Raw genomic sequence first — 16,609 nt, 5'->3', positions numbered from 1 at the left:
TTGGCTGGATAGTTGGCAAGCTGGAGGAAATAGAGTTGACAGGCACTCAAGGTACGAGAGGATCGCACTATAAAGCTGTTTGGTGCGAGACCTCCTTCAGCTGTTCGGTTTGTCAAACGAGGGGAGAGAGGGAGTTGGAGAGAGAGAGAAAGAAAGAGAGAGAGAGAGGGAGAGAGAGAGAGAGAAAGAGGCACAAAACAGGTGGAAGAGTTCAGGAAAAGAGGCAGTCATTTGAAAGCCTGTGATGGAGTGTGAGCCGCTTGTTAAGCACAGATCACAAGTGGTTATCCAAGCACAGGTTTGTCAGAGTGGCATGCCCTCTCTCGCTCCTCTTCAAAGGTGGAATGCAGCAAGTGTGGAGAGAGAGAGAGAGAGAGAGAGAGAGAGAGAGAGAGAGAGAGAGAGAGAGAGAGAGAGAGAGAGAGAGGGGGGGAGGAGAGAGAGAGAGAGAGAGAGAGAGAGAGAGAGAGAGAGAGAGAGAGAGAGAGAGAGAGTGTCCACTGTCTATGTGTTTGTGAGTGAGAGAGAGAGAGGTGCCGTTGGAAAAAGGGAGAGAGACAAGTGTTTGGATAGACACAGGCATTCATTTGTTGATTGACAGAACAAACTCGAAATATTGACTGGCCTTGGGCTCCACAACAGGAAGGGAAAGGCACCAGTGGGAGGGGCTGGCCTTCGACTGATGGGACAGACAGCTCACCAGAGAATCCGGTGGGAGGGAGAAAACGTGGGAGGAGTGCAGGAGGAGAGGAAAAGGGGAGCGAGATAATGTAGGAATCAAAGTAGGGGTTGGCGATATCAAAACGCACAAACAGGAGCGATAGAGGGGCCTCTGCTGAGAAAGACCGACACGGACAACTACTCTACAAGATCTCTAGAGCAACTCTTTTACCTTATAGTTGGAGGAGCTAATGTGCAGCCTATGTGTTGTGGAAGCGGTATTGAAAGGTGCACTACTTGGTCGATGTGGGCAGAGATACAGATTCACTGTAACTTGTCTGTGAGGAACATCACAATATCACTGTCAACCACAGAGCCAAAATGACAGTAAGTAAGCCATCCGTTCACCCCATTTTCCTCTGCAACTAAGAAAGAATTATAAACAATGTGTTTCATTCAGCCAACATTCATCAATGTTTAGGTAGACATTTGTAGTAGTTTTCTAAGATGCTGACTTCTTATGAAATTTATTTAATATAGTTTTACTTCCTTAATTTTTTTCTAAATGTATTATTTCAAAATAACATTTTATTGTATTAAATTATTGTGTGTGGGGGGCAACAGCAGTGCCTTATACCGATGTGAGATGTTCCCATTATGTGACAAAATGCGGTCAAACGTGTTATTGATATTAGACAGCAGGTTATTAGATAAGGAAAATTGGTAATGTAGTATGTACTATTTGGTAACACTTTATAATAACGTTCATTCAAAAGCCATTTGAAATGCTTATACATGTTTTTAAATGCTGTTAATTAATTATTAGAAACGTTATAGAAGCTTATGAATTGGAATCCTTGTAACGCTTATAAAACATTTTTTTTAGAATGAAATACCTATTAACAGTATACTAATGCTTGTTCATGATAGGTATTATAAAATGCTTACCCGCTATATTTATTCATATTCATATCTAATCAATCCCTATACTTTTAATGCTTACACTATTGATACCAAATGTTCCTAAGCATTATATATTGTAATCCATTAACATATTGAGCAGTAGTCAGAAGTTGGGTACAGTGCAGTACAACTTTAATCCCAAACCACACGCCTCCGTTTCCCCCAACACAAAGTTACCTAACCAAGGTGTTAAGCCCATGTCCCTACAGGCTGTTCAGGTTATGCTGCGCTGGCAGGGGTCCGGGCAGGGCTTACCCATGTGGAGCTAGCTATGCCACTCAGAGATGTATATATCCATGGCTCTCTGTGTATTAATGGGGTGTCTTGGGGTCGATCCGGTTGGCTCATATAGAAAAATCCCACAATCGCCTGCCTGGTGCCAATCAATGAAAAAGTAAACAGTCGAACGAATAAATCAAAGGCTTGGTGAAAAGGGGGGTGTCCAAAAACTGTCCAATAAGAGCCCTTGAGCTGTTCATAGGGCTATAAAAGGATGTGTTTATACCTGGTTTAGTGCTGCCAAAATCGTCATGACGACAAGCATCATAACAGATATCTGTTATGTTCCCATCTCCCTAGGCTGCCACAAGATTATTGGACGAGATGTGCCATCTCACCGTCCAGTCGTTTACATCACTGGAGACCTCGGACCACTTCCAGGTGGTCAAGATGTTAGGGGAGGGGTCGTACGGGAAGGTCATGTTGGCTGTACATAGGAAAAGAGGTAAACTACGTGTTCGTTTTAACCCTAAACCCAGTTTGTCTGGCCTCATATCTACAGAATTTCTCTCTTTCTTTTGTTCTGATCACTTTTCTCTCTCTCAAGGAACTCCAATGGCCCTGAAGTTCTTTCCTCGTGATTCCACAAATCTCTTCTCCTTTTTGCGAGAGTATAACCTCTCCCTCTCCTTCTGCACCCACCCGTCCCTAACCAAGGCCCTGGGAATTGCCTTCTCCACCCCCTCACATTACGTTTTCGCCCAGCAAGCTAGCCTCTTCGGTGATCTATACGACGTCATTGTCCCTGAGGTATAATATACAGTATGTGTAAAAAACAAAAAATCCACGCCCATGAGACATTTGTCAGTGTGTTCTGTTATGAATCTTTGGTAACTAACAGAATGGGAAATGTAGTTCAACTGTGCCTATGTCTATGTCTCAGGTGGGTGTGGAGGAGGACTGCGTCCAGAGGGTGGTTTCCCAGCTGTGCGGTGCCCTAACCCACCTCCACTCCCTGGGCTTCGTCCACCGCGACGTCAAGCCCGAGAACATCTTCCTGGTCGACGCTGCCTGCCGCTGGGTCAAACTGGGCGACTTCGGRATGGCCAAGGCCACGGGAACCAAGGTACCCGGTGTGTGGTACAGTTCTGCTTACTGTACGCCCGAGGCAGAGATAGCGAAGGAGTCGGAGGATAGTAGACATAATACTGCTTCAAAACCTGATGGAGGAAATGGGTTGGACAACAAGATCAAGAGGGTGTGGGTGTCGGTTGAGGTCAGTACAGACTGCTGGGCCTTGGGGATCCTCATCTACGCCATGCTGACTGGCAGTCTACCCTGGACGGAGACCGCATCGGACGACCGCTCGTACATCAAGTACAAAGAGTGGTTTGACCAGGAGAAAGATCAAGATGGTCAGGACGACGAACTAGACCTATGGGGGGAAGGAAAAGACGAGCACATCATGATGAGTTTGGACGAAGACAAGCAGAATCTGAACGAGAAAAAATCCAATCCAGTCGCCCCCCAGTTTGCTTATTTCACCCCACTGGCCTGCTCCCTTTTCCAGTCACTTCTCCACCCACAGCCTGGGCTTCGCGGTAGACCCGACGATGTACTGGGCTACCTCGGGGGAGACTGGTTGCGGAAGAAGGAGAAGATACGGTTGGAGGAGGAGAGGAAGAAAATTAGAGGGAGAGAGGTAATCAGAAACGAGAAAGAGATGAAGGGAAGGATGGAGAGATAAGGGAGTGGCGACACACGATCATAAACTTACAAATTCAAAGGTGAAAGAGACAATATTTTTGACCTCCAGAAGACAATACATATCCTCTGATGTGTCACATTGGTGCTTAAAAAGACCTTGTACAGTATATAATACCACTACAGTTGAACTTTTTGTAAGATAAATAGCCATCAAGTCATTGTTGATACTGGATAGCCTTTGGGGATCGACACAGTTGCATTTGGTTACTATAGGGACTTGTAAGTACTTTATCAATTAGCATGTTGATGTGTTCAATCTAGTAAATTCTACAGCAAGTGTGATGTTGTTTCTGTGTTCTAATGTTTTTTATAATATGTAAATATCATCTGTACGTCATCATTTCCTGTGGTTAGAATTGCGTCTAATAAAATGTGTATTATGAGTTAACATTTGGATTAAACTCATAAATTCAGTTTCCCTCTCTAGATTGCTATGATATTTACAAAGTCTTCTGCACTTTGTGTTGATTCTGTAGTAAGTTATCTAGCTACTCTACTGTATTACGTTAACCAAGACAATTGACATGATTTCCGATTTTTCTAAATGATTGGACTTGGAGGGTAGAATAACAACTGTGACTGCAAGCGCCCCGCTAGGCAAAAACTGGTTGAATCGTTGTGGTTTCCATGTAATTTCAACAAAAACATTTTTGTTTATTTTTTATTTCACTGTCACGATCGTCGTCAAGGAAATGACCGGACCAAGGTGCAGCGTGGTAAGCGTACATTCTTATATTTTTTAATGTCGCCAAACAAAAACAATAAACAAAACTAACGTGAAGCTCTGTAAGGCTATACATGCCACTAACAAAGACAACAACCCACAAATGAGAAAAGGAAAAAAGGCTGCCTAAGTCTGATTCCCAATCAGAGACAACGATAGACAGCTGTCCCTGATTGAGAATCCTACCCGCCAAAAAACAAAGAACCAGAAAGCATAGACTTTCCCACCCGAGTCACACCCTGACCAAACAAACATAGAGAATAAAAGGATCTCTATGGTCAGGGCGTGACATTCACCTGTATTTAACCAGGTAGGCCAGTTGAGAACAAGTTCTCATTTACAACTGCGACCTGGCCAAGATAAAGCAAAGCATTGCGACAAAACAACGACACAGAGTTACACATAAACGAATGTACAGTCAATAACACAATAGAAAAATATATGTACAGTGTGTGCAAAGGTAGAAGATTAGGGAGGTAAGGCAATAAATAGGCCGTAGAGGGGAAATAATTACAATTTAGTATTAACACTGGAGTGATAGATGTGCAGATGATGATGTACAAGTAGAGATACTGGGGTGCAAAAGAGCAAAAAGATAAATAACAATATGGGGATGAGGTAGTTGGGTGTGCTATTTACAGATTGGCTGTGTACAGGTACAGTGATCGGTAAGCTGCTCTGACAGCTGATGCTTAAAGATAGAGAGGGAGATCTCCAGCTTCAGTGATTTTTGCAATTCGTTCCAGTCATTGGCTGCAGAGAACTGGAAGGAAAGGCAGCCAAACGAGGTGTTGGCTTTGGGGATGAAGAGTGAAATATACCTGCTGGAGCGCATGGTATGGGTGGGTGTTGCTATGGTGACCAGTGAGCTGAGATAAGACAGGCCTTTAACTAGCAAAGACTTATAGATGGCCTGGATCCGGTAGGTTTGGCGACGAATATGAAGCGAGGGTCAGCCAACGAGAGCATACAGGTCGCAGTGGTGGGTAGTATATGGGGCTTTGGTGACAAAACAGATGGTACTGTGATAGACTACATCCAATTTACTGAGTAGAGTGTTGGAGGCTATTTTGTAAATAACATCGCCAAAGTCTAGGATCGGTAGGATAGTCAGTTTTACAAGGGTATGTTTGGCAGTATGAGTGAAGGAGGCTTTGTTGCGAAACAGGAAGTCAATTCTAGATTTGATTTTGGATTGGAAATGCTTAATGTGAGTCTGGAAGGAGAGTTTACAGTCTAACCAGACACCTAGGTATTTGTAGTTGTCCACATATTCTAAGTCAGAACCGTCCAGAGTAGTGATGCTAGTCGGGCAGGCGGGTACGGGCAGCAATCGGTTGAAGAGCATGCATTTAGTTTTACTAGCATTGAAAAGCAGCTGGAGGCCATGGAAGGAGTGTTGTATGGCATTGAAGGTCATTTGGAGGTTTGTTAACACAGTGTCCAAAGAAGGGCCAGATCCATACAGAATGGTGTCGTCTGCGTAGAGGTGGATCAGAGAATCACCAGCAGCAAGAGCAACATCATTGATATATACAGAGAAAAGAGTCGGCCCGAGAATTGAACCCTGTGGCACCCCCATAGAGACTGCCAGAGGTCCGGACAACAGGCCCTCCGATTTGACACACTGAACTTTATCTGAGAAGTAGTTGGTGAACCAGGCGAGGCAGTCATTTGAGAAACCAAGGCTGTTGAGTCTGCCGATAAGAATGCAGTGATTGACAGAGTCGAAAGCCTTGGCCAGGTCGATGAAGACGGCTGCACAGTATTGTCTTTTATCGATGGTGGTTATGATATCGTTTAGGACCTTGAGTGTGGCTGAGGTGCACCCACGACCAGCTCGGAAACCCGATTGCATAGTGGAGAAGGTATGGTGTTATTCAAAATGGTCGGTGATCTGTTTGTTAACTTGGCTTTAGAAGATTTTAGAAAGGCAGGGCAGGATGGATATAGGTCTGTAACAGTTTGGGTCTAGAGTGTCTCCCCCTTTGAAGAGGGGGATGACCCCGGCAATTTTCCAATATTTGGGGATCTCAGATGATACGAAAGAGAGGTTGAACAGGCTAGTAATAGGGGTTGCAACAATTTCGGCGGATAATTTTAGAAAGAGAGGGTCCAGATTGTCTAGCCCAGCTGATTTGTTGGAATCCAGATTTTGCAGCTCTTTCAGAACATCATCTGTCTGGATTTGGGTGAAGGAGAAGCGGGGGGGGTGGGGGGGGGGCTTGGGCAAGTTGCTGCAGGGGGTGAGCTGTTGGCCGGGGTAGGGGTAGTCAGGTAGCCAGGTGGAAACAGTGTTTCCTAGCCTCAGTGCTGGGAAGAGGTGCTCTTATGGACTTTACAGTGTCCCAGAACGGTGAGAGAATTGTTTCTGGAAAGGTGGATTTTTAAAAGGAGAAGCTCGAATTGTTTGGGCACAGACCTGGATAGTATGACAGAACTCTGCAGGCTGTCTCTGCTGTAGATTGCAACTCCGCCCCTTTGGCAGTTCTATCTTGTCAGAAAATGTTGTAGTTGGGGATGGAAATTTCAGAATTTTTGGTGGCCTTCCTAAGCCACGATTCAGACACGGCTAGGACATCAGGGTTGGTGGAGTGTGCTAAAGCAGTGAAAGAAACAAACTTAGGGAGGAGGCTTCTGATGTTAACATGCATGAAACCAAGGTTTTTACGGTTACAGAAGTCAACAAATGAGAGCACCTGGGGAATAGGAGTGGTGCTGGGGGCCGCAGGGCCTGGGTTAACCTCTACATCACCAGGGGAACAGAGGAGGGTACGGCTAAAGACTATAAGAACTGGTCGTCTAGTGCGTTCGAAACAGAGAGTAAAAGGAGCAGAATTTTGGCCGTGGAAGAACAGATTCAAGGCATAATGTACAGACAAGGGTATGGTAGGATGTGAGTACAGTGGAGGTAAATCTAGGCATTGAGTGACGGTGAGAGAGGTTTTGTCTCTAGAGGCACCAGTTAAGCCAGGTGAGGTCACCACATGTGTGGGGGGTGGGACGAAAGAGCTATCTAAGGCATATTGGGCGGGGCTGGGGGTTCTACAGTGAAATAAGACAATAGTAACTAACCAAAACAGCAATAGACAAGACATATTGACATTAGGGAGAGGCATACGTAGCTGAGTGATCATAGGGTCCAATGAGTAGCAATAGGTGAGTCAGGGAGCCGATTCAGTAGTCGCTACTACACTAGGCGAGCTGGAGACACGTCAATTCAGACAGCTAGCGGGCCGGGGCTAGCAGATGGGCCTTCGGCGACGTCGCAACGGAAGAGCCTGTTGAAACCACCTCGGACGATTGCGCCGGCAGACCAGTCGTGATGGATCGGCGGGGCTCCGTGTCGGCAGTAAAAGGTCCAGGCCAATTGGCAAAAGAGGTATTGTAGCCCAATAATTAGCTGGTGGCCCTCTTCAGCTAGCCGGGAGATGGGCCTAGCTCGAGGTAAGCTTAAGGCTAACTGGTGCTTGCTTCGGGACAGAGACGATAGCCAGGAGTAGCCACACGGATTGCAGCTAGCTAGCTGCAATGATCTGGTGTAAAGGTTCAGAGCCTGCGGTAGGAATCTGGAGATGTGGTAGAGAAAAAGCAGTCCGATATGCTCTGGGTTGATATCGCGCTGTGCAGACTATCAGGTATTGACCGAGCTGTGGCCGGCTGGTGTCCGAGTTAACGGTGAAGACCGCTAGCAGTGGCTAACTGACTACTAGCTAGTAGCTAGTTAGCTGGCTAGCTTCTGATGGGGGTTCCGGTTAAAAAGTATAAAAATAGCAGATCCGTACCACATTGGGTGAGGCGGGTTGCAGGAGAGTATATTCAGTCCGTAGATGGAAAGTGAGATTAAAATATATACGAAATATATACGGACCAAAACGAGGAAAGCGATACTTACACAGGACAGGACGGGACAAGACAAAACACACGTCCGACTGCTACGCCATCTCGGATGTGATGTGATGACTTTGAATCAACATGGAAAACTGACTGGCTTTGTAAAAAGTAAGGGAAATTCGTATTTTTCCACCCAACTTTTAACCTAAATCCAATGAGATGGTGACATGTTTTGTTGATTTCAAGTTGAATTCACGTTAACTCAACCAAATGTAAATCAAAACTAGACGTTGAACTGACGTTTATGCCCAGTGGGTCATGACTATCACGCCATAATGTGAACTGCCTGCACTAGGCAGTGGGCCTTCAACAAGTAGCCATACTCCTCACCATAGAAGGAACTGGTACAACATAAATCTCCTCGTCTGCCCTGCAGGGTGCTCCAAAAAAAGCCCACAATAATGCACGATGTCAGCAGAATCTGTCATCGTCTCCATTACAAATGGACAGCAATATGGAGGCCATTTTATGTATTTGGACCATTCCACTCCACAAGAGGACACCGTGACTGAGATCCAGGGTAGATTGGAACAAAATGCCTGCTTGTTATGATACATTTGCATTATGTTGTGCGAGTAACTGAACATTATTTAAGGACCATAATATGATGACCTGGCATGCATAGGCCTATATACAAACACATGCCCTCGCATGCAGATACAAACACACACAGAGCAACAAACACACACACACACAGAGATCTTCCCAGGGTGTCACCACAAACCTTTAAAATTGACCAGCCACAGTTTATTACCCATCATCATCCCTTATCTATCTACCCCAACCCCGTTTTCTGCCAATTTCTCGCTTGTGGCCCTACAAGTCAAACATGTTCAGTCAACATTATCACAAACACAGGGTGAATTCCTTGAACAGACCACACATGTACACATAGTGCTGTCAGGTCTCTTTCTCTTCCCGTCAATGCGCATACATGAACAATAAACACTCCATGTCCACATATCCCTCTAACTCCATGTACAAAAAGTCTATCAATAAAATAGTTATTCTTTAAAACTAATTGCAATACGTCTTTGTTCACTACGACCCTACGTGGGTTAGTTCTGCAGACTATGGTCGGCTAGTCAATTTATTTGCTTGAATACATTTGCTCTCTGACACTCGCAACGTCTTGTAAACGACGAGGTCAGCGCCTAGAATCTAGGACAGGAAGGATATATATCTACAGTATGTAGAACCATTGCCAAAAAAACACATTATGGTATTGTAAATCAACCCAGACAACTGGAAAACTTCTCAAGTGGTTATGTCATACTCACCTATAGGATTTCAGCCATTTTCTTTTATCTATTTGGTCATCCTTTACATGAAGGTATAGTCAATAAAGGCTTTATGAAGCGCTTGTAAGCTGCTTATAAAACAAGTTAAGTATTAATGTATAGATGGTTTATGACAACTTGATAAACTATTATAACAAAATTGTGTTGACCTTTTGCCGAAGCAGCAGCTACTCTTCCTGGGGTCCACAAAAAATACAACACATGAGAAGTAACTAAACATTTATACATTGATAGACAAGGACAGTCACACACATTTAAAATACAAGGATATACAAACAATACCAAAAAGTTGAATTAAAATAACAGTACAAATAATACAACAACAAAAATATAATGTGTGTGTTAGAGTGTGTCTGTGTGTGTGCCTGTGTATTAGAGTGTGTCTGTGTGTTAGAGTGTGCCTCTGTCTGTCTGTCCTGTCTGTCTGTCTGTCTGTCTGTCTGTCCTGTCTGTCTGTCTGTCTGTCTGTCTGTCTGTCTGTCTGTCTGTCTGTCTGTCTGTTGTCTGTCTGTCCTGTCTGTCTGTCTGTCTGTTCTGTCTGTCTGTCTGTCTGTCTGTCTGTCTGTCTGTGTGTGTGTGTGTGTGTGTGTGTTAGAGTGTGTGTGTTAGAGTGTGTGTGTGTTAGAGTGTGTCTGTGTGTGTGTCCACTCACAGTCTCTTCCATTCCATCAAATATTGTTTAATATTTTAGCTGTTTGCTTGAGTAATTGGAGATGGTAGGGAGTTCCATGTAATCATGGCTCTGTATAATACTGTGCGTTGCCGGGAATTCGTTTTGGACTTGGGGACTGTGAAGAGACTCCTGGTGGCGTGTCTTGTAGGGTATGTATCAGTGTCTGAGCTGAATGTTATTTGATTATGCAGACAGCCTGGAGTTTTCATTACAGTAATTTCATAAAAACTAGAAGAGAAGCAGTTCATTTCTCGCCAACCCTCAACCAGGAAAGACTGCATGTTGATGTTAGTTTTGTATGTGCAGTTAAGGGTAAGATGTGCTGCTCTGTTTTGAGCCGGCTGCAGCTTTTCTAGGTTCTTCTTTGTTGCACTTGACCATATTACTGGTAGGATAATATCACCGTGTAGGATAATATCCCCGTGTAGGATACTATCACCGTGTAGAATACTATGTGTGTTATGCACTGGGATTGGTTGAACTTCTTTTTATTATTCCAAATGATTGGAGCAAAATTGTTGTACAATATTTACCACTTTCTCAAATTAGAAAACAGTACAGAAATTCAACATCTATGGGTTTGAGTGATCTTGACTCAGAGCAGTACAGTACATCCCAAAGACCACCAGCTGGTCCTTACAAACAACTGATTTCATGAACAACCTTCCCAAGTCCTCCCATGTCACCCTGCTCCTCAGCACAATCCACTGGCTTCCAGTCGAAGAACACATCCACTTCAACAGGTATTCGCAAACTTTTTTTCTTCAAATTTTCAAACAGTCCATTTATATTTTCCAACGGGGCTATACATTTGGGTGAGGTATTTTCTCGCCTGAGTAGCCTCGTTTCACTGCCAAAAATAAAATTAAACCACTTTGTCAAATACAGGTAGCCTAGTCAAATAATTAACATCCAATCACATTAACTGTTACCCTCTCGCGGGAATTCCACTAACGGTCCGTATGTAGCCGAACGTAGCTGCTGCTCATGTTGGTATCTGTACTGATGGCGCAAAAGCCATGACAGGGAGACCTAGTGGAGTGGTAACACGCGTGCAAGCAGTTGCTCCCGACACCACTTGGGTACACTGCAGCATCCACCGAGAGGCTCTTGCTGCCAAGGGAATGCCTGACAGCTTGAAAGACGTTTTGGACACTACAGTGAAAGTGGTTAACTTTGTTACAGCAAGGCCCCTGAACTCTCGTGTATTTTCTGCACTATGCAATGATATGGGAAGCGACCATGTAACGCGTTTACAACATACAGAAGTGCGCTGGTTATCAAGGGGCAAAGTATTGACACGTTTTTTAAAATTGAGAGCTTAAAGTTTTCTTTACTGACCATAATGTTCACTTGTCTGACTGCTGGCATGATGACGAGTTTCTCATACAACTGGCCTATCTGGGTGATGTTTTTTCTCACCTGAATGTTCTGAATCTAGGATTACAGGGACTCTCCGCAACTATATTCAATGTGCGGGACAAAATTGAGGCAATGATTAAGAAGTTGGAGCTCTTCTCTCTCTGCATTAACAAGGACATCACACCGGTCTTTCCATCATTGTATGATCTTTTTGTGTGCAAATGAACTCAAGCTTACGGACAATGTCAAATGTGATATAGCGAAGCACCTGAGTGAGTGAGTTGGGTGCGCAATTGCGCAGGTACTTTCCCGAAACGGATGACACAAACAACTGGATTCATTATCCCGTTCATGCCCTGCCTCCAGTCCATTGACCGATATCTGAACAAGCGAAATTGCAACAAGCGGTTCTGTGAAAATTGAATTAAATCAGAAGCCACTGCCAGATTTCTGGATTGGGCTGCGCTCAGATTATCCTGCCTTGGCAAATCACGCTGTTGCCCTTTGCAACCATGTACCTATGTGAGAGTGGATTCTCGGCCCTCACTAGCATAAAAAATAAACACAGGCACAGACTGCGTGGAAAATGATTTAAGACAGACTCTCTCCAATACAACCCAACATTGCAGAGTTATGTGCATCCTTTCAAGCACACCCATCCCATTAACCTGTGGTTATTCACAATTTATGAACAAATAAGGTTTTATACATAAGATGGTTAAATAAAGAGCAAAATCATTGATTATTTTTATATTATTATTTGTGCCATGGTCCTATAAGAGCTCTTTGTCACTTCCCACGAGCTGGATTGTGACAAAAACGCACACTCATTCTTATTATTAATAAATGTATCGTATAGTGTGCGCGTGGCAGGCTTACAATGATGGGGGGAAAAAACATTTGAGAGTGCGCTGCCCTTGGTGCTAGAGGGGGTACGCAGCTGGAGGTTGAATGTTTAAAGCGGTACGGGACTATACAAAGTTTGGGAACCACTGACCTACAAGACCATGATACTTGCCTACGGAGCAGCAAGAACTGCCCCTCCCTACCTTCAGGCTATGCTCAAACCCTACACCCCAGCCTGAGCACTCCGTTCGGCCACCTCTAGTGTCTTGGTCGTCCCACCCCTACGGGGGGTCAGCTCCCACTCAGACCAGTCAAAGCTCTTCAATGGTGGAGCGAGCTTCTCCCTGAAGCTAGGACAGCAGAGACCATGTCCGTCTTCTGAATACAGCTGAAACCATACCTCTTCAAAGAGCATCTTAAATAAGACATCTCAGTCTTTTTTCTGCAGTTGTCTTTTCCTACTAGCACTGCCTTTGCTGATTGCTTCTGTATTGAGGAAAAATGTACTTACTACAGCTGTGATATGTGGTTTTATCCCCTAGCTATCTTTAAGATGAATGCACTTACTGTAAGTTGCTTTGGATAAAAGCGTCTGCTAAATGACAAAAAAGGCCAATGTAAATGCAAGTGTTAAGTTCTGGGCCACAACACCTGATCCCCTTGTAAAACACTGAGGTTGAAGCCGCCCAATGCCCGATAGTCCTAAAATCACCACAGTGCAGCCCAGATGGGTAAACGTATGTGTAAAAGGAATGCTATGTAGGTCACCCTACATAGGTTGTCCTTTGTGTGAATCCAAGAGTAAAAACCCCGGCTTTAGGAGCAAAACAAGGGTCTGAAAATGGCGTCAGAAAAGGGGCACTAGCCAGAAACAAATATATATGGACGGATAAAATAGTCATCATCTGGATCTGGCAGGCTAACAACACCAGGTTATAACCCACTTGGCCAAAACTCGTTAAACTCGTTAATAATGTCTCGTTAACGGCTGGGCAGTTTAATTAGGGTATTACACATGAGAAGGAGAGGGGCTGGGTTGGATTGGGGGTGAGAAGGATCGCTGCACAGCTCCAACACACTATTCCAACTGCGGCTCACTTCTGACATTTCACCTGATATGAGTCATTAATGGTGTGTGCTTGTAAAAGTATGCTGAATTATGTGTGTGTCAGAGTGAGAGGGGGGAGGGGCGAGAAAGATCGAGAGAAATGCATTTTTGGGTATATTGAAAATGTATTTTCTCGTGGCCACAACATCAGATCCCATGCTAACTAAATTAAAACCGATCGGTCTCGTTTTTTGCCTCAGAGTTTCATTAATAGACATGTATTAAATGTTGACATACAATTTTACAAGACACATAAGGCGTCAGCCTCTCATGGGCAAGTTAATATTAGCATCCAGTAACTACAAGCCTGTTAATGGGCCTAGCACAAGACTAGTGCAGCCTGGCGCTCTGTGGCCTGATACCTGAACCACCAACTGCCTTGGACCAGACCTGTGTTTGTGAGCCAACTTCAAAAATGATGGATGGAGGAGACGAGAGAATTGGAATCAGAACTAGAATCTCATGTGCTTGTGTAGCACATGGGGACGTGTGAAACGTAGTCCTCAGCCTGAAGTGGCCCCACTTGCACTAGGGAATAGCTAGCTTTTCGCGTGGCGCAGACTGGTAAGACGCTTCAAGAGGGTGGTCACGTGTGATAGCAAGGCAGAGGTCCTGAGTTCGCGCCAGGTATGGGCCGAATAGGGAGGAAGTGGTACTCGCTAAGCAAGTAACGTGATGTCCTTTACACTTGTATAAAAATGTAAAAACTCTCAAATATAATTTGAAATAAAGGATGACAAAATAAAGCTAATTTTCAAAAATGCTATGCAGTCACGTCCTCCTACTTTTATAATAATGTTTCAAAGGTGTTTCAAGGATATTTTCAGAATGAATGGGGCTCTGAAAACACCTAAATCAAATACCTAAAGCGAACCGCACATTTATCCCAAAACTGTTTTGCAGAATAGACTACAACCTAGGTAAGTGGAATTGTGTTTTAAGAGAGCAACATCCTCTGTCACAACTAACCACTGCCACCAACCACTAATATTACAACTTTCTAATGTATGTCAGTGTAAGTCCCCAGTTAGCATGCTTCAAATTTGATGTCCAAATAATCGCTGAAGGGAATTGTTTAGTTCAAATTAAGTTACTTTTGGATGATTTGTGCATGAACTGTAAAGCATGCTAACTGGGGAACATTGACTTACATGGCTTTTGGTTAGAAAATGCTAATATCAGCCATTGGTGGCTTTTGGTTAGAAAATGCTAATATCAGCCATTGGTGGCAGTGGCTAGTTGAACAAAACCAAAGTATGGATTGCAGTCTTTTCTTGTGCATACAGACAGTGGACTAAGTAAACAAATATGCTACATTTCCAATTTGGCTGAATTATCCATTGAAATGTGAAAAATGTACAGATATTTGACACTGAGCTTGGTCCAGACCCTCTTGGTATTTTCAGTGTGTCATCTTCAAAGCATTGACAGACTAATAGCATAGCAAGCCCCATTCCTCAGAACCATGAGTACATGTGTATGAGCCACGTGTTGCCATTTGATCAGTGGAACGAAATCCAGGGACGGGAGGGGGAATTTTTATTCTACCTTTATTTAACTAAAGGCAAGTCAGTTAAGAACAAATTCTTCTTTTCAAATGGAGAGAGATAGACGAGGCTCAGTGGAAGACCGTACCTGTTCTCCTTTTTCCATCTCTCTCATTACTCTTGTTGTCCATCCATATCCGTCTATCGTTTTCTCTGTCAGCAATGCTAACAGCGGCCAGCCATGCAGAGATGACGCCCACCCCTCTGCCTGGGTCATATCAAGGCGGCAGGTAGCCTAGCGGTTAAGAGCATTGGGCCAGTAACCGAAAGGTCACTGGTTTGACATACTTTTTCCCTGTCAAGGGATATAGGAACGTAAATGTACAACTTTAAATATTAATGTCCTCATTTTTGTAGTTTGTTTTGGGAAGCCATGTTTCCTAACACCTTTGACACACAGTACACACCTTGAAGGTAAAGCTTTGTCTTAATTTTAATGAACAGACGAAACAACAAAATACAAATCTAACTTTCAAACATCATATTTTGAGATTTAAAAAATGTCAAACTATAAACATAATCCCGGAGTCATCTAGGTGAAAAAATCTGTCGTTGTGCCCTTGAGCAAGGCACTTAACCCTAATGGCTCCTTAAAGTTTCTCTGGATAAGAGCATCTGCTAAATGACTAAAATGTAATGTAAAACATGTGCATCACCAGCAACCAGTCATGGAGTCACGCTGACCCCCTTTCTCTCTACCACTTCTCTCTCTCGCTCTCACACTCGCTCTCTTCATTTTTATTCCTGCCTCTGCCTGGCTCATGTCAGTCTTATCAATCTGTCTGTCCACGGTGTTCTTTGCGTTATGTCCCCTGTGCCCATTTCCACCTGACCCTGTTGTGTCAACTTGGTATTTGTGACGAATGTGTCGGGTCTGTTAACTTATCATCCTCGTGCTTCAGATAATGTCAGGTAGCTTTACGTGGGAATCGGCGTCTGCCTGTGCTTGCCTTCAAGTCCCTGGTACAGTATGTAGGTGTGAGTAGATGTACTGAGGCTGGAGTGGCAGGTTAAAAAGCAGAGCATGTACAAAGCAGTTCAAAGTGGCTCCGTGGTGGTCAGTGTTGGGCTGTCCCCCTAGTGGTAGAAGTTGAGAGTTACACTAACTATTTACATTTCATGTAAATATTCAACTTCCAAATATTAATGTCCTAATTTTTGGAATGTCTTTTGAATTTTTGGAAGGCACGTTTTTCAAACAACTTGGACATACATAAAAAGGCAAAACACTGTCTACACTCTCATGAACAGATGAAATAACAAAATACAAACGTCATATTTTGAGATAGAAAAAGTGACTTATGTAATTACTTTAGTTTTTTGACCCTCCTAATCCAAGTCTAACCTTTTCTACCATGCATCATCCATAAGAAGGCACAAAGACACACGACTCCCGTTGAAGGTTTTTATTGCCACTTTCAGATGTCATGAGTAATGACGACCAAGGCAATAAAACCTAAGTACGCGTCTGGTGAAATTACAGTAACTATGGAATGACAGAGCCATCTGAAACCATGTTCTGGGGAAGGTAAACAAACACTTTTG

The 16,609-nt window shown here is 43.8% G+C and overlaps 1 protein-coding gene across 1 annotated transcript; it reads left to right on the top strand.

Moving 5' to 3' along the window:
* The first annotated feature begins 733 nt into the window (after positions 1 to 733).
* Positions 734 to 3,997, top strand: LOC111955221 (serine/threonine-protein kinase SBK1). The gene is made up of 4 exons (XM_023975378.2): positions 734 to 1,047; positions 2,203 to 2,347; positions 2,450 to 2,652; positions 2,786 to 3,997. Exons 1-4 carry the CDS (start codon positions 1,042 to 1,044, stop codon positions 3,587 to 3,589), a joined length of 1,158 nt encoding a protein of 385 aa, XP_023831146.1. The 5' UTR covers positions 734 to 1,041; the 3' UTR covers positions 3,590 to 3,997.
* The last annotated feature ends 12,612 nt before the right edge of the window (positions 3,998 to 16,609 follow it).

Source organism: Salvelinus sp. IW2-2015, linkage group LG30 (assembly GCF_002910315.2).
Source record: "Salvelinus sp. IW2-2015 linkage group LG30, ASM291031v2, whole genome shotgun sequence".
NCBI lineage: Eukaryota > Metazoa > Chordata > Actinopteri > Salmoniformes > Salmonidae > Salvelinus > Salvelinus sp. IW2-2015.
This window is presented reverse-complemented; position numbering and strand designations above follow the sequence as displayed.